Source organism: Antechinus flavipes, chromosome 2 (assembly GCF_016432865.1).
Source record: "Antechinus flavipes isolate AdamAnt ecotype Samford, QLD, Australia chromosome 2, AdamAnt_v2, whole genome shotgun sequence".
NCBI lineage: Eukaryota > Metazoa > Chordata > Mammalia > Dasyuromorphia > Dasyuridae > Antechinus > Antechinus flavipes.
In genome coordinates, this window is record NC_067399.1 from 204665777 (window position 1) to 204683990 (window position 18214).

At 34.0% G+C, this 18214-nt stretch overlaps 1 protein-coding gene across 2 annotated transcripts in view; it reads left to right on the plus strand.

Annotated features, from left to right (window-relative positions):
• The first annotated feature begins 58 nt into the window (after window positions 1-58).
• The window catches only part of CPSF3 (cleavage and polyadenylation specific factor 3), a 51083-nt gene continuing 32927 nt past the window's right edge, over window positions 59-18214 (plus strand). Inside the window, exons 1-7 of one of the 2 annotated variants that reach the window (XM_051976087.1) lie at window positions 59-247; window positions 5167-5230; window positions 6100-6197; window positions 9707-9835; window positions 13464-13641; window positions 14663-14752; window positions 16476-16626. In XM_051976087.1, coding sequence (XP_051832047.1) covers window positions 198-247; window positions 5167-5230; window positions 6100-6197; window positions 9707-9835; window positions 13464-13641; window positions 14663-14752; window positions 16476-16626 — 760 coding nt within the window. In that variant the 5' untranslated portion in view covers window positions 59-197. Of the gene's footprint in view, window positions 248-5166; window positions 5231-6099; window positions 6198-9706; window positions 9836-13463; window positions 13642-14662; window positions 14753-16475; window positions 16627-18214 lie in introns of those variants that run through there. The other variant, XM_051976089.1, reaches the window with a different exon arrangement.

An 18214-nucleotide genomic window follows, 5' to 3' on the forward strand; every position in this document is an offset into this window, starting at 1 on the left:
CGTGGACCCGGCCCGCACCGGAAGTAAAGTTGGGAGCGCCTCAGCGCCCGGCCCGGCGACGCCGGAAGTTGTGCTGGTCGTGCTCTGGCTGAAGGGTTGGAGCTGCGTCTCTTCTTAAGAAAGCTGTAGCTGCATTGCCGTGGTGCTGGCGACTTGTCGGTTCTCCTCTTTCCTCGTCCCTTCCCCTGACCCTAGAGATGTCGGCGATCCCGGCGGAGGAGAGTGACCAGTTGCTGATCCGCCCGCTGTAAGGAGCCTGGGGAGGGAGAAGCTGCGCGCCGCCGAGTCCGAGTGGGGAGGCCATGGGGGCTCGTGAGGGGTAGCCTGAGAAGGGGGGTTCCCCAGCCCCACACTGACTGCAAGACTTAGCCGAACTCCTGTCGTTGGCGTCTCTGGGCTCAGGCTGTTGTCCGTACTCTCCTTGAAATGCATCTCCCCACCCCATTCACCTGTTGGTCCCTGCCACTTTCTACAGGAAACCTTTCCTGATCCCCTTCTTTCCTCCCTCTGGGGTCAGTGACCTTTCCCCTCAAACTCCTCGTCTCTTTATTTTGCATCGCCCTGGTGCACCAGGATCACTGTGTGGTTGTTACCTTCGTTAGCATCTCAGTCTCCTTATTAGACTGAGCTCCCGGAGGGCATATCTAACCTAGTATTTCCGTAAGTAGGAAAAACTTAACATATGTGTGATCAGCAAATAAACGAGTGAATAAAAGAAATGTAGGCCAAAGACCTCTTCTCCCCTTCATTCCGACAAGTTTGCTGACTTGTAGTTTCTTTCTCTGTAAAGTAGATATATTCTAACTACCTATCTCACAGGATTGGCTTCTTAGGACTTTTTTTTTTTTTTTTTTGAGAATCCAGAGAAAGAATTTATATGAAAAGAACTTTTGTAAATATCCAGTTATGACCTAACAAACGTCTATTAAGTTTCTGTTAGGCATAATTACATTATATTGGGGGACCATTCCTTCAATGGAAATAAGTAAACAAAGAATGTTATTTGTGTGTCATTGTGCTAGACTTTGCCTTTACCCATAGGGAAATTGCAGTATTGTTAGGAAAGATAAAACACACAAAAGTCTAACGCTAGGTAAAATATGGTATGGAAGAGGGAAATGTCGGGACAAAGTGCTAGAAGAAATTGAAGGAAGATGAAATTCCATCTATTTGGAAGGAATGAGTGAGGTAGAGTCGGGAAGACCTGAGTACAAATATAGCCATGTGAGCTCTAAAATGTGAATCGTAATAGCACTACTTGCTTCAGAGTATTATAAGAATAAGACGAAATAATATTTATAAAGTGCTTTGCAAACCCTAGAATTATACATAAATGCCAGATATTATGAATTTGATATATCTAAACTTGGCCTTGAAAAAAGGGAGAGATTTTGGCAGGCAGATGACAATGGCAGATATGGAGGAAAAACATAAGGTAAAAGATAGGAAAAAGCCCCATGTAAAAGGTGAGATTTTAGCTGTTACTTGAAAGAAAGAGAGATGAAGAGGGAGAACATTTTCATGCATGAAGGAAGCAGAGATGAAGGGGGAGAACATTTCCATGCATGAAGGAAGGACAGCCACTGAAAATTTGTCTTGTTCAAGGAATTGAAAGTAGTGAATGTCACTGGATCAAACTGGAGCTAGGAGTGGAGTGTTAAGTGTAGGAAGACTAAAACCAATGAGCTAGAGAGAATCAATAGAGGCATTCATCTTGGAACAAAGGAGGGCTTTTTCATTAACCTTTAAGACTGGTGGGGAAGGAGTTCGACTTTAAAGAAGTGAAGTCGCATTCATAGGAACACAGATTTGGAGTAGGAAATGATCAAAGAGGTCACCTAATCCTGCCTAAATCTAATCCTTTTTTTTTTTTTTTTTTTTTTTTTTTTGCTGATGAGGAAACAAACATCTAGATAGATTAAAGGATATGTTCAGTTCCTCATATAAAATAAGTCACATAACTGAGATTCAAATCCAACTCTGTTGATTCCAAATCCTCTAGTCTTTTTACACTGTATCAAGTTGCAATAAAGGGATATCAGATGGCCCTGGAAATAATGGATTGAAAAAGTAGCTTATTTTTGGAGATGACAATTTGGAAATTCTCCATGTTAATTGGCTTATAGTTAAGCATCTCCCTTATTTATATTTGTCAGTTATTTACTATAGGCTAAGTGAAATACAAAAGAATGAAGAAAAAAGCATTTGTTACATGCTTGCTATATGCCAAGCACTATGCTAAATGCTGGAGATTTAAGGGGAAGGTGGGAGAAGGGAGTGATGACAGCCCCTGACTTCAAAGACTTTATTTCCTAGTAGGGACAAACAGACATGTAATAGAGTAGCTTTGGTAGCCAGGAAGATTTGTTTTGGATTAAGAATTTGTTGAGTTGATGAGAGGAGCTATGGAGGAGTTGATTGACACCAGTGATTGGCAAGAATATAACCAAGGTAAAATATGAAGCAAGTCTGGGACTAGCTAAATATAGTGGGCCATGTAAATTTACACTCACCCAGTTGAGAATAGCATGAGTTGCACAGTGAAAATTCCAGAGATGAATGGACTATAGAACATTTAGACTGTAGAACCTTAGGAGATTACAGCCTAAGGAGAAACAATAATTCTAATGGCTCATATTTACCTTGAGCCCCTTCCTAGCAACCTTGCTGTAGGACAAGTGAAAAAATATCCACTGTTTACAAATGAAATAACAAAGACTTAGAAAGGTTTTTTTATTTGCTTATAGCTAATAAGCTACAGAGACAAAAGTTGAACTCCAGTCTTTAACTCTCACTAGTACTGTTGATTATGCCAAGATATACTATAGACATACCCATGAAATTGATTAATAACAAAAGGATCATTACAAACAGTAACTGTTATCACATTCAGAGCACTTGAACTGCTAAACTTCCTAGTGAATGCAGAGCTGTTCAGGGTTAGAGGAAATCCAAAGTTTAGTAAAGGAGCCCTCACCTTCATGGAGTTCACAAGTATAGTAAGTAATAGGATATACCACTACAGATAATACTAATGTATAGTATCACAAAGTAAATAAGGGATGACATAGCATAAAATGCTGTTTGAGGTCTCTAGTAATTAGCTATAAGAGAATTGGGGTGAGCTTCACATAGATGTAGTATTTCATTTGGATTTTGAAGAATTCTAGAAATTCAATCAGACATGAAGTAGGATTTGAGCCACATGAACATGATAAGCAACATATTTACAGGGCAGTTTTTACTGACTCATTGGGTCATAGATTTAAAGCTGAAAAGAACTTTAAAGACCTTATTTTGAAAATGAGGAAACAGAGGCCCCAGGATTTAAGCAATTTGTCTAATTTACCTGAAGTTTAGAGAAAATAGCTTAGTAAAGAAGTAACTGAGTTAGTGTTTCTTATTTAAACTATAATAATTACATTTTCATATTCATAGTATTTTAGAGCTACTAAGATATGTTAGACATAATTAATCCAACCTACTCATTTTACAAATTTAGAAGTAATTTGTCAATAATTTCATGGTAAGTGGTGAATGACAGAACAGAGACTAGAATAATGATTCCGAGTCCAGTGTGTTGGAGATTTTTTTGTTTTCCCACCATACTTCTGAGCCTCTCTAATTGTGGAATATAATTAAATGGTAGTAGAAATGAATAATAGATATATTTTTTAATTATAACTTTTTATTGACAGAACCCATGCCTGAGTAACTTTTTGCAACATTATCCCTGAATAATATTCTTTAAACAAAGGACTTTGTAAACTATTATTTGGGAAATGAAACCAAGATAACATATACTCACTGATATGCAACATATAATGAAAATAGAAGACATGATTTTTATGGTAATGAGATCTTATAGTGAATGCAAAAAAAAAAAGGTATGGACAATTACATGCTGTAGAAGTTAATATCAACTAGAAATTTTGGAGGCAGTGGTACTTGAGCTGGACTTTAAAAGATGAATCAACTCTAGCAATACACAGAAGCATTTTAGAAGAGCTTAAAAAGTATGACTTGTAATAAATTTAATAGATAACTTTTAAGATTGACTAGCAAAGAGGAAAAATTTGAATAATTCAGAGGAAAAAGAAAGACATTCTAGTCATATTTAAGCTTATTTGTTAAATTCCATTTGTTGTTTTGTATTAGTTTATAAATTTTATTTCTCTATAAAATGCTGAAATATTCCTAGATCTTTACATATCACGATCCATTTAACTTAAAAAACAAATGATCAGTGTAACTTGGATATTTTAAAATTACTGTCAAGATTTTTTTAAAAAAATAATTATAACTTTTTATTCACAGAACCCATGCCAGGGTAATTTTTTACATTATCCCTTGCACTCACTTCTGTTCCGACTTTTCCCCTCCCTCCCTCTACCCTCTCCCCAAGATAGCAAGCAATACTATACATGTTAACTATGTCACAGTATTTCCTAGATATAATATATGTGTGCAGAACCAAACAATTTTCTTGTTGCACAGGAAGAGTAGGATTCAGAAGGTAAAAATAGCCCGGGAAGAAAAACAAAAATGCAAACAGTTTACATTCATTTCCCAGTGTTCTTTCTTTGGGTGTAGCTGCCTCTGTCCATCATTGATGAGTTGAAACTGAGTTAGATCTTCTCTTTGTCAAAGAAATCCACTTCCATCAGAATACATCCTCATACAGTATCGTTGTTGAAGTATATAATGATCTCCTGGTTCTGCTCATTTCACTTAGCATCAGTTCATGTAAGTCTTTCCAATCCTCTCTGTATTCATCCTGATGGTCATTTCTTCTCTGTCAAGATTTTCATTCAGACACTTTAATTTAACTTTAAACCTCTAGCTCTATAATATAACCTCTTCAGAAAATTAAACACATACATTCAAACATACACACTCTCTGAACCTAAATTGTTCCCTTTTCTGATAATTTTATAAGTTGTTTGTTTTTCTTTCTTTTTTCTTTTCTTTTTTTTTTCTTTTTAAGGATTTTAAGGATTCCTAAGGAGTTCTCATTCAGAACTCCCCAAAATAATGTATTTTGCTTTTAAAAGGGGAAAGCATCGATTGATTTATTAGCATAGATTTGTGCTGTTATTAAAGTTTTGCCTTAATATGTTTGCACAGATGTTTGTTTCTTTTGACATTGTTTTTGTTTTTTTACAGTGGGGCTGGACAAGAAGTAGGAAGATCATGTATTATTCTGGAATTCAAAGGAAGAAAAATAATGGTAATCACTATAAACATATATATATACACATACACATGTAGTATAAATCTGTTACTGTCTAAAATATCTTTGTAATGATCTTTGAATTTTTACAAAAGCATTATTAGAATATAGTTAAAGGGTTCATTAGTTTCACTGCTATGAGTTAGAATAATGTGCAAAAGTTTCAATCAGAATTCTAGACACTTGATAAAAACATGCATTTATAATAGATAGTGGGACTAACTCTTTAACTCCTTTCTTTCCAGTCAGGAGAAATTTGTAGATTACACAAAGATAGTGACTATGAAACAAAAAGATAGTTACTTTATTGTGCTTCAGACACTTAACACCTCTAGCTGTGTGATCTTGGGAAGTCATTTTACCCTAATTGCCTCACAAAAACAAACAAAAAAAGAAACAAGCAAGAGAAACATGGTAAACTTAACTGTTGTTTTTAATGACTTAAGGGTAAATCCTCACATAAGATCAGAAATTCATAATGATATCTAAAATCCATGGAGAAAGTTTTTACCAAATTATTTTGGAAGAGTTCATTTACTTTGCTATTAACAAGGCATTTGGGAAAAATAGGTTCAAGTTCTACCTTTGACATATCCCATGTCACCACAGACAAGTCATCTAATTTCTTGGTGCTTTATTGAGTACTTATCTCTTCACACTCCGTCATAAATGTTTTACAAATAGATTTGCATTTATTTTGAGAAGTCAGTAATATTAAATAGGTAAGAGTGTCACCATTATATCGTGTCCATCTTAAACATGACAAATTAATGATAAATGTTTGTAAACTTTAATAGATTTTTTTCAGAAGCTATATTTGTACTAAAGATAATTTAATGAGTTTTTTCCCCCCAATTCTTATACAGTTGGATTGTGGAATTCATCCTGGCTTAGAAGGAATGGATGCTCTTCCTTACATTGATTTGATAGATCCTGCTGAGATTGATCTTCTCTTAATTAGCCAGTAAGTCTTTTCTTGAATGAAGATAATCATTTTTGAAGCATGTTTTTAATAATGATTATTCATATTTTTAAAATAATTTTTATTTCACCAGTATTGACATTCTGGTGGAAGTACACTAATATCTAAGTGGAAGCTGGCATGTCACTTGGGAATTTTTTAGTACTTTTGCATAATTTATTTTTTACTATCTTTGAAAAATGTTCTATTTCTTCTTATCTTTCATTAGATCTACTTTTCTATATTGACTGGCAAAAATTGATCATTTGATTACATCATTAATGGGTTACCAAGGAGTTCATGTCAACCAGTAATGCTGCTTCAGCATATCTTTCTAGATTATTTTTTTTTTAGTTCACCAACGCTACTGTTGAGCCAAATTAAACCACTTGCTGTTCCTTGAACTACTCATTCCATCCTAGTCAGTGCCTTAAATAGACTTTAACCCCCTGCTTGGAATGTTCTTTCTTCTCATTTCTACCTTTTAGAATCTTTTATTATTAGCTACCTCCCATTTGAAACCTTTTCCCAATTGATTTCCCCAATTGATAATGCTTTTTCGATGATTATATTTACTTATTTATTGTAATATAGTTTAACTCATAGAAGACAAGTTCTTTGAGAACAGGAATGATTTCATTTTCAACTTGATATCTAGCATGCACTCTGTTGAATGAAATAGTTGTTATTTCTAGGACGCTATCTGAAGCAGTAAGGATCCCTGAGGAAGAGACAGGAGGCAGCAGGTGCTAAGCAAGTCAAATGTCCACTTTTCCATTGGCCACCATCTTCCTTCAGGATTAAGGATCCTGAAGCCAAGTGCTTTAAGAATAACAGTGACTCCCATACCTACTTCCAGTCCAGTTTTCACAGCCATCACTGAGGGGAGAAATTGTTGAGAGAAGCCCACATTGCTTATCATCACCACCAATAGTCAGAAGTGTAGAAGCCCTAAAGGTGGCATCATCATTCCTGCTTCCAGTACACTTCTCAGAGTCATCATTTGGAGAACCATCTCCTTTGGAGAAAGAGCTCATTCTCACCAGTTGCCATACTGATGAGGATACCTCAGCAAAGCACCTTAGGAGAATGGGAGGCAGATGTGTCAGGCAAGTCAGATCACCACCTTGGCCACCATCACATAGGAACAGTCTTAAGACCCTGAATTAAGCTCATCCAAGAGTTCTAGGAATGTTAACATAATGTGCCAAAAATGTGGTGGTGTTCTTCTTTTATATAATATAATGGTTCTAACCATCTAACAAATCTAACAAAATGTTAGATGAGACCGAATGGTGCTCTATATAATATAAAAAGAACATATCACATTAATTAGTACTTGGTCCCTATTTTGTGGCTTTGTTAAACTTTGCCAGTTTGTCCCAACTATTCCTTGATATGGATGCTTTGTAATTTCTTGTCATCTTGCAAAGATGGCCAAACATTTCATTGTTGTAACACTCTTTACGTGTTGTCATAGCTTGGAGATTTTTGTATCGATACAGGGGTTTTTATACTTAGTTTCTCTAAAAACAAACTAAATTTGGAAACCGGTGCTTTAAAGCAAAAATTCTCTACTAAGACTTTGAAATAGTGTAAAATTAGAGTGTCATGACTTTCTTAATTGTAAATTGCTACAAATGACTTAGGCACACAATTTTAGTAAATAAATTTTAGCAAAAGTATAAAATTTAATTATCTCTATAGTAACTTAATTACATTATTGTAAAACATAGAATCATTATACATTACCACAGACATTATAAAAATCCTTTTAGCGTTTACTTATTGAGTTTATATTGCTCCTTTTCTCCAAAAAGTCTTGTTAATTTCCATTTTTCCAGTGGAAATAAAAGTAATCTAAAGTATCAGTGTTCAAAAAACATTGATAAAAAGTTCCTTTTCCATATCAATCCAGTGAGCATTTGTTAAGTGCCTCATGTTTACTAACCACTGGGGATACCAACTAAAAGTGTGAAATAGTCCCTGACCCTTTGAAACTAAGATTCAACCAACTGTGACATTATACGTATAAATTGGTGTACACAAAAGTAGTTTAAGGGGAGGGTAGCAGCAACTGAGTTGACCAGGAAAAGAAGGGGATACTTTTTTGAAGAAAACTAGGGATTCCAAGAGCAATGAGGGGAGGAAGAAAAGCACTGCAGTCTCATAGGACAATCATTATAAAGCACTGAGACCTAAGGTTGGAATATCATGTGAGCAGCAGCAACAAGAGCCAATATGGGTAGAACATGGAGTACACAAAAGAGAGTAATTGTGTAAGAAACCTGGAAAATTAGGATGTCTGGGTTGTGAAATAATTTTATTTTTGAAAATTAAAGAGAACCACTGAGGTTAATTAAGGGGCTGACATGATCAGCCTTGGACTTGAAATTGATTGAGTGAATTTGGCTTTGTGGAATACTCTAGTTAACATAGAGGGAGACTTCCATGAGGCAAAGAATCTAGTAAGAATCAGTTTAAAGTAATCTAGTTGAGGGATGATAAGCCCATGAACTAGGATGGTGGCTATAATAAATTGGGAGAAAGAAGTGTATCTGTGAGATATGATAGAGATTTGGCAGCTGATAGAATATATTGGATGAATAAGTATAAGAAATTAGATGTCACTGAGTTTGCAAATCTGGAAGACAAAAATAATAGTGGTATTCTTAAGCAGAAAATGAAGACAGTTGGTGGGGGTTGAGGTAATGAATTCTTAGGCATGTTGAGTTTACAATATCTGTGGGACATCAACTTGAAATGTCCAATAGACTGTTAATTGGTACAAGATTAGAGTTCAGGGGAGATAATGGCTGGATAAATAGATCTGAGAATCATCTGTATAGAAATAATCATTGAATTTATTGGAGCTGATGAGATAACCAAATTATATAATATTTGTTTTAACTCTAGCTACGTAAATTTATTCTCTACTTATTGCCAGACTAGCCAAATAGAAGTGTTAAGAATTCCTACTCTCTACCAAATTTAGTTGCTTTTTTTTTCCTTCCCTGTGTTCATACTATTTCTTCTTTTCTCAATAACAACCATAGATTAGAGGTTCTTAAAGGGATGTGAAATTTTGGATTTTATATTATTGCACTTAAAAGAAAAGTTATGAATATTTTGTTTAATATTGATTTGACTAACCCAAAAAAGTACAGTATAATATTCACTCAGTAAACATAGTTTGCCTCTTATATAAATGCACTGATTTCAAAGTGTATCAGACTTTGAAGTCCCAAAGAATTCAACCAAAAACATTGGATTTTATTAAAGAGAAACTGAGCATGCAAATATCTCCTGGCTTTTTAAATTGTTTCCTACTTAAAATTTTAGTGTTCCAAGAAATTTGAGAACCATGGCAATAGATAAATAATGCCTGTCTGTGCCAGATTGTCAGGTGTTCGGATCCTGTTATGGAAATATTATATCCTATGTATTATACTTTGAATTAACTATATTGAGTAATACTGCAAGCATATCAACTGCATTTCTTTTATCTTAAGTTTCCATTTAGATCACTGTGGTGCCTTACCTTGGTTTCTTCAGAAGACAAGTTTCAAGGGAAGAACATTTATGACTCATGCTACAAAAGCTATTTATAGATGGCTTCTTTCTGATTATGTCAAAGTTAGGTGAGTTACTACCAAATTGTTTATAAATGACTTTTTTCATACATTGCCAGAGAGTGTTTGAGTTTTCCTGTTTCATTCACAATATTAGTTCCCACACTGGTCTTATTTACCCCTCTAAATATGGTTTGTTACAATACCAGAGTGTAGGTTGTAATCACAGTTACAGACCGGCAGTTCCTTTCAAAATAAAGAAGGAGTCAAATATTTACATCATTGTCATACTTCCAAGCCAATATTAGATAGTGGGAGAAATGTTAGGCTTGGAATTGGAAAAATCTGGGAACAAATCTCACCTGACATGACTTGTGTAACCCTGAACAAGTCATTTAACTTCTCTGAATCTCAGGCTCCTCATCTATAAAATGGGAGTAAAATATACCTTTAGTTTCTCCCACACAAGGTGGTTGTGTGGCTTACATGTGGTTTACATCTGAGGAACTTTTTATAAATTTTTAAATGTAATATAAATGTCAGCAATTGTTAACTTAATTAAAATTGAAATTCACATAATTTGTCAAAAAAAAAATTCACTCCTCTTTACTAAAAAGATTTACTAAAAAGCTTAGAATTGTTATACTTAATTACAGAGTGATCATGTCTTATAATGTGTGTTAATATGTGTGTATGCTTGTATTTATATGTGTATTCTCATAAAACATCAACATGATATAGTAGTTGGAGGGCTCACCATTATGTATTGAAGGTCTGGGTTCAAGTCTAATCTGTATCACACACTAACAAGTTACCATCCTTTCAGTGTCCCAGTTAGTCCTCTAAGGCTATAAGGTACAGATAAATTGCTAATGTCCCTTGACAAAGGAAATGTTTTCCCCCAGTGAAATGAACCAAAATATAAACGGTTGGATAATTGTATTTTAATGTTTAATTTTTTGAATTTCTTTTAGGAAAACATCTTTTCCCCCATAATATATACTGTGTTTTTTTCAAAGGTGTGTTTGTATAATTATCAGAAATGGTTACATTCTGAAAATATATGCTCTTTGAAATATTGACCTTTTTTTGGGTTCATATATTTGTTTTAGGTAATTCTCTTTTCCCTACAACATGAAATTCTTAGGAATTTCAAAAATTACAAAGCAAGTTCTTTGGCATTTGCTCCTGTTGGTTCACTGTTATTCTCCAGCTACTTCTAATCTTGTAGCTATTTTGATTACTCTCCAGATGGACTTGAAATTCACAAAAAAAACCTCCCAAACATTTCAAAATAATTTGCTAAGCTATAGTTATACAACTTATTTCATGAAGGTATACAATTTAAGATTTAAAATAACAAAACATTATAAAATGCCAATAAGAATTATATCCAGAATGTTAAAGAAATTCTCTGGTGTAGTGGAAAACCCCTGGATTTGACATCAGAAGTTCTGAGTTCAAGTCTTGACAGTCAGCATGCTATCATTCCTATTATCCATTTTGAACACTGGAAAATGACAATGCTTCTCTAATAGTAAGTTCTATAATAAGTTTCTTGAATAACAGTTTGTTGTTGTTGAGTCATTTTTGTACTCTCCAACTCCTTGTTACCTCATTTGGGATTTTCTTTGCAAAGTGGTTTGCAATTTTTCTTCTCCAGTTCATTTTACAAATGAGGAAACTGAGGCAAACAGTGAAGTGATTTGCCCAGGGTCAAACAACTAATAAGTGTCTGAGACCAGGTTTGATTAGGGAGATTAGTCTTCCTGGCTTCAAGTAAGACACTATCCACTGTGCCATCTAGCAGCCCTAAAAGAAACAGTAGCTTTTATATATACAGCACTTTGTGGGTACAGAATACTTTGGATATAAGATCTCATTTATCCTTAGAAGAATCCTGTGATGTAATCCAATTTTAATAATAAGTCATGAAAAACATTTCCACCCTATGTTCTGAAACAGAAAGACAAGAAAAATAAAGGGGGGGAAATCTGTATTCTGAGTCCATCAGTTTTTTATCTGGAGATGGATAAAATTTTATATTATGAGGTCTTTGGAGTTGTGGTGGATCATTGAATTAATCATTATTTCATCCCATTCATATACCTTAATTTGATCAGATATTCTGCAAATTGCAGAAGAAAAGCAGGAAATGGGGAGGAAAGGAAGGAATGTTTATGGCAAGTTTCTCCAATAAAGGTTTCACTTCTAAAATATATGTAGAACTGAACCAAATATATAAAAATAGGAGTCAATAATCAACTGATAATGACCAAATGATATGAACAGGCAGTTTTCAGAGGAGAAATAAAAGCTATTGACAATCACATGAAAAAAAATGCTCTAAATTACTACCCATTGGATTGACTAAGATGACAGCAAAGAAAAGTGACAAATGCTCAAGAGGATGTGGGAAATTAGGTTCTCTAACATTGTTGGTCAAGTTGTAAATTGGTCCAACTATTCTGGAGAACAATTTAAAATTATGCCCTAAAGATTATGAAACTGGGTATATCATTTAACGCACTTGGGATTTTTTGTACAAAAACTCTAAAATTTTATGTAATCAAAACTGCCCATGTGAACCTCTTTAATCCTGTTTAGTCATGAATTCTTTCCCTATTCAAAGATCTAATGGGTAATTTCTTCTATGTTCCCTTAATTAATTCCCTTCTGATATCACCCTTTATGTATAACTCATGTATCCATTTTAAATATGTTTTGGTATATGATGTGAGATTTTGTTCACTCCCTAGTTTCTGCTATACTGCTTTCTAATTTTTCTAGCAGTTTTTGTCAAATAGGGAATTTTGCCCCAATAGCTGGGATCTTTGGGTTTATCTCAAATAGTAGTATTTGTTTCTGTATGTTGTATCTCTATTCCACTGATCATCCATTAACTCTGAACCATTTTCCTAGAATTCTAGCTCTGGAGCCGAAAGGAACCTCAGGCCTTCAAACTATGCATTTTATGGATGAGAAAACTGGAGCCCTGAGAGGTTAATATGATTTGTCCAGGACTATACAAGTAGAAAGCTTCTGAAGGAGGATTTGAATCTATATCCTCTGAATGGAGGCAGTGCTTTTTCCATTTTACCACATATTGCCTATTCAGTGTACTCATTAGCCTTCAGACTCATTCAAATAGATCTCTCTCCCTCCATCAATACAGATTTCAATTCTTCCCTACCTTAGGAAATTGTTTCATGAATTGTTTGGGCCAAAAACATTTTAGCACCTGTTGTGCAACTTCTTATTAATAATAAGCCTATCCAAATTTAGATAACTGGTTATTTAATAATAGTTTCTTCCCAGCCCCTTTTTCATTTTACTTCATTAGACATTAAGTACTTCCTCTGTGTAAGGCACTTTATTAAGTCCTAGGGATAAAAACACAGTCGTGCAAGACTGAACTCAAGGTGTTTGAATGCTAGTGTTTAACATCTTGGAAAAATCTATCTTGCTTTCAGTGATGATATTCTTGTAGATGCCAGTAACACCTTCTGCATGAGGATTCAAGGAATATTTTAGCATAAGCATTTTAAGTAATTATAACATAATCCGCTTTCTTATATTTTTTATAAATAAAAAAAATGGGATAGCTTTTTAAAGTATTTTTCCTATGATTACTTTAAAACAAATCAGGAAAAAATGTTTAATTTTATATTTCATGTTCTGTTGTTTTTAATTTTAGTAACATATCAGCAGATGACATGCTGTACACTGAAACAGATTTAGAAGAGAGCATGGACAAAATTGAAACTATAAATTTTCATGAAGTAAAGGAAGTTGCGGGAATCAAATTTTGGTGCTACCATGCAGGCCATGTTCTGGGAGCAGCCATGTTTATGATTGAGATTGCAGGTGTAAAGGTACTGTGAATCTTCTTGTGAAGATAAACTGTAATAATAATGGAAAGAAATAAAGAGTCAGGAGATATATGTTGAAATCCTGACTTTATACTTAACATCTGTGTGACTTTAAAAAACAGTTCACTAAGCCTATTGTAGCCTCAGTTTTTTTTGCCTGTAAAGTGAGATGTATTTTTGCGTTTTGTATTTTTTTGTGGGGGAGGAGTGTGTGTTAGTGTTTTGGGTTTTGTTTTGTCTTGATTGTTTGGTTCCTTTTACTACCTACATTAGAGAATTATTGTGAAGAATTTTTCAGACTTGATTTGCCAGTCTTTCTTTTGACCATCAGGTATAGTAAATGGAAAATACCATGATGCTTCACACCTCCACTATACTTATTTATACATATATGTATGTGTGTCTGTGTGTGTAGATATCTATAATCATTGTTGATTTGCCTATTTTTATTTTCTTTAATGGGTTTACTGCTTTGATTCACTTGGGTACATTAGTTCTAATGAATATTTGTGGTTCAGAACAATAAAATAAAATTTCAAAAAATTAAAAAATAAATTTAAGTAATCATAGTCTTCATCTATTTGCCTGTGATGTATAGAAAATTGTCTAGGTAATTTAATAGGGAATAACCTCTGATCTTATATTAAGAGATAATTTGGCAACTATGTCACCAGACTGTGCTCCCAAAGGAAAGAAAAAAAGAAGAGAAGATAGGTTAGCAAGGCTATTTATCCTCTTTGCAGCAATCTCTAATAAAATTAGCTAAGAAAAAGTTGGGACAAATACTGAAAATACTAATTACAGGGTAGCATATTGATTTCAATACAGGCCATGCTTTTTTTCCCTTCAGATCTAGCATAATTTAAAACCTACCTGAAGTTTTATAACTTGATTTGATGATGATGGTGATGATACTTATGAATACATGTATACACAAATCATTCCTAGATTTTACTGGCTTAATTATAAAATGTCTTTCCAAAATCGTAATTACTTTCTCAGCTAAATACTTTGTCTTTTTCAGCTTTTATACACAGGTGATTTTTCAAGACAAGAAGATAGGCACTTAATGGCAGCTGAAATTCCTAATATTAAACCAGATATTCTTATTATTGTAAGTATTATTGGTTTCTTTATTTAATAGATTTTTTTTTAATTTTAAAATTTGTTTTTATATCCCTGTTTCCCTCTATACCTTTCTCATTGCCCCTTATAATAAATTCACACCCCTAATAATAAAGAATTTTTGTCTTGTGTTTATTGAATTAGTATAAAAGGTAATGTGAATTATTAGAAATTGAATTGTATATATTTTTTAAATATAAAGAAATAGTTTTTTCCCCTAGCTGTGGGGAAAAGTACTCAGCTTTCATGAATTAACCTGAACTTTGGAACTAAAAAAAAATCAGGTATTGATTTGTGCCTACTGTTACAATGCAACTTCATCCTTTGGCTTTTAAAAGTGATAACCACTAGGAAGGTTTATCCTGAAAGAAAGTAATGGAATTAGATGGAGCAAGTAATGTATATCTACCTGGCACTTTATCCCCAACATTTTAATCAAGGCAAAATTATTTTAAAGTGAACATTTGCCCCAATCTTGAAGAGAAAAAGAAAGTATTACTTGAAACCTGAGAGTCTTGTAGACGAGAAAAGAGAATCTTTGTTTTGTCTCTTGGCACTTAGCATATGATGCCTTGTATTTTTTAATTTATTTTTCTAATTTATCTTTATGTATTTTATATTTATTTTTAGGGAGATCTACATGACATGTCTCCCTAACTGGTTCATAAGTTCTTTGAGGGCAGAGAAGACATCATACCCTTCTTTATATGGCTTTTTCCAATATAGTATTGGTTTAGTAATGGTTTATTCAGTTATGTCTGAAAAGTACTAACCCCTTACTCTAGTGTCATGGAGGTTACCACGGATTCTTGAAGATGTCAAATGAAATGTAAACTGTGGCAGGTTTTGTCAAGTTGGAGAATCTTTTAATATCACCCATTAATCTACTGTTTGAGATCTCAAAACTAGAATAACTAAAATTTAAGAATAACTGTGATTCACATGGTGGGAGGGAATACCCAGTGAAATCCCATATATCCTTTTGAAGTATGTGCTTGCTGATTATGGTAAAATGTCAGCTCAGAAATTCAGTAATAGATTGTGTTTCAAAGCCTTTTTAAGCTATAGTTGGTGATGGTCTTTCTCCACTAATGTTTGTCTCCTTACATATAGCCTTATCTGACCTTAAATAGCTCCAGTTCCCCACCCCCATTGTTCTGGTGGTAATTCTTTTGATGTTCATTTACTTGTTGATGATTGTAGTGATAAACATCAGGCATTGAGATTAATATAGAAGATTCAGCTTCTTGGTTATAAGGCAAATAAATAATCTCAATTTCAGGAAAACCTGCCTGAATTATTATCTTTTCTTGGCACGTAGGTATCATAGTAGACAAAAGCATCAGATTTGGAGTCTGGGATCCGACAGTTTTCAGTCTTAGTTCAAATCCACCTTCAGACACCAACCATGTGACACTGGCAAAATCACTTAACCAATGTCTGCTTTAGTTTCCTCGTGTGTAAATAATAACACTTATGTCTGAGAGTTGTGAGGATCAAATGAGATAACCTGTGGTATTGCATTTGGAAATGTTAAAGCATTATATAAATGCTAGCTATTGTTATTAATCTCACTTAGTGTTAAGTGTCTTAAATCTGCAAACAAATTATCTTATGGTAGAGGGATAGATCATTTTATTTGAATGTCAGTCTTTTTAAGACACTTGAGGTTGGATATATGTCTTATTATTCTGATATCCTACATTATTTAGGAATCTACATATGGGACTCATATTCATGAAAAACGAGAAGAGCGAGAGGCAAGATTCTGTAACACTGTTCATGACATTGTAAATAGAGGTGGCAGAGGTCTTATTCCTGTCTTTGCTCTGGGACGAGCTCAAGAACTTCTTTTAATTTTAGGTATGTTTCTTCCCCCTACCCCTCCAACTTTAAAAGGCATTTATAGAAAGTATCATTGAATAAACAGCTGAGGAGACTTTGTATTTATATATAGCATCCTCAGTTTATTCTCTTACATTCCTATGAAGAAGTAATACAGCCATAGGCAGCTTTACAGTTTACGGAGTGCATTATCTTCATTTTAACTGATAAGGAAATTAAGAACCAAGCAGATTAAGGGATTTGCCAGATTAAATAAGCAGCTGAAGTTAGATTTCCTTATACTAGTCCTACATCTGTTTCATTCTTAACTCTTTAATCCTTCCCTCCCTCCCACCCACAGTTCCTCTTTCTCTGTGCCATCACTCTTTTTGCCCTCTATTTTTGAATTACTTCCATATTCTATCTTATCTGCTCTTGTTTAAGAGCTGCTAAATGCTAGACAACTTCACAAAACCATGCTGATAGGGTCTCTACAAATTTCTTCTCTAATATCACTTTGGTTCTCACTGCTGATAACCATTTCACCATTCCTTTTTGCTTTTTTATCAATTTTTCCCATAATGTGTCTTCAAACATCATTTTTCTTCTCAAGTCACCTATGCTTCTGTTTCCAATTCCAACAGAATTTTTACATCTATAATCCTAATCACCATTCCTCTTTTAATGCAATGTAGAATCACATTGACCTTTCTGGCAGCCTTATCAGCCAAATTCTGATTCTAATTCAAAGCTGCATTCTAGTCAAACCCTCAAATCTTTTGCAATACAGCTTGTGTTATCTAACCTCATGTTTCCCAGTTTGCACTTGCTGAATCAGTTTTTGGACCCAAGTTTAAGATGTTAGATGATGGATTATAAATTTAAATCTGCAAGAGAGAGCAAAGATTATCTGGTCTAACCTTTTCATTTTATTGATGAGGAAACTGAGACCCAGACAGGCATAGGAGCTATCCTAAAACAATATATAAATCTCTACTTTTATTACTATACAGGTAATAAGTGACAGATCCTCTGACTGTGGAATGAATCAGTTTTCTATCATCTCAGATAATATTATATTTCCCCCTGTAGTTCCTTGAAGGCAAGTCCTGTTTTGCTTTTGTCTTTTTTTATATATCTAGTGTTTAGCATTAGTGAATTGAATTCATCAAGGGCAGCCAGGTGCTATACTACTTACTATCTCTTTAGTTATCAATGTTTTCTTTTTGGTCACAATCTTCTGACAATCCAATTACTCCTGTATTTTCTCTTCTTGATCTGTTCTCCAGATCTGTTGTTTTTCTTGTGTTTCATGCTTTAGGTTCTGTTTTATTTTTTGGTCTCATAGCTTCACTGGCTTTCCCTTGCCCTATTCTGATTTTCAAAGAATTATTTTCATCTTTGAGATTCTGTATCTCCTTTTCTAGTTGGTTAATTTTTTTTTATAATCTTATTTTTCTTAGATGGTTTTTTTTTTTTTTTCCAGAATGTCTTTTGATTTTTTTAAATTTTTTTTGAGTTCTTCTATAAATTCTTTCTGGACAGAAAGAATTTTACTTTATTCTTTGGGGTAGTTTTTTTTACTTCAGTATCCTTTGAAGATGAACACTGGGCTTCCTTGTTCCTA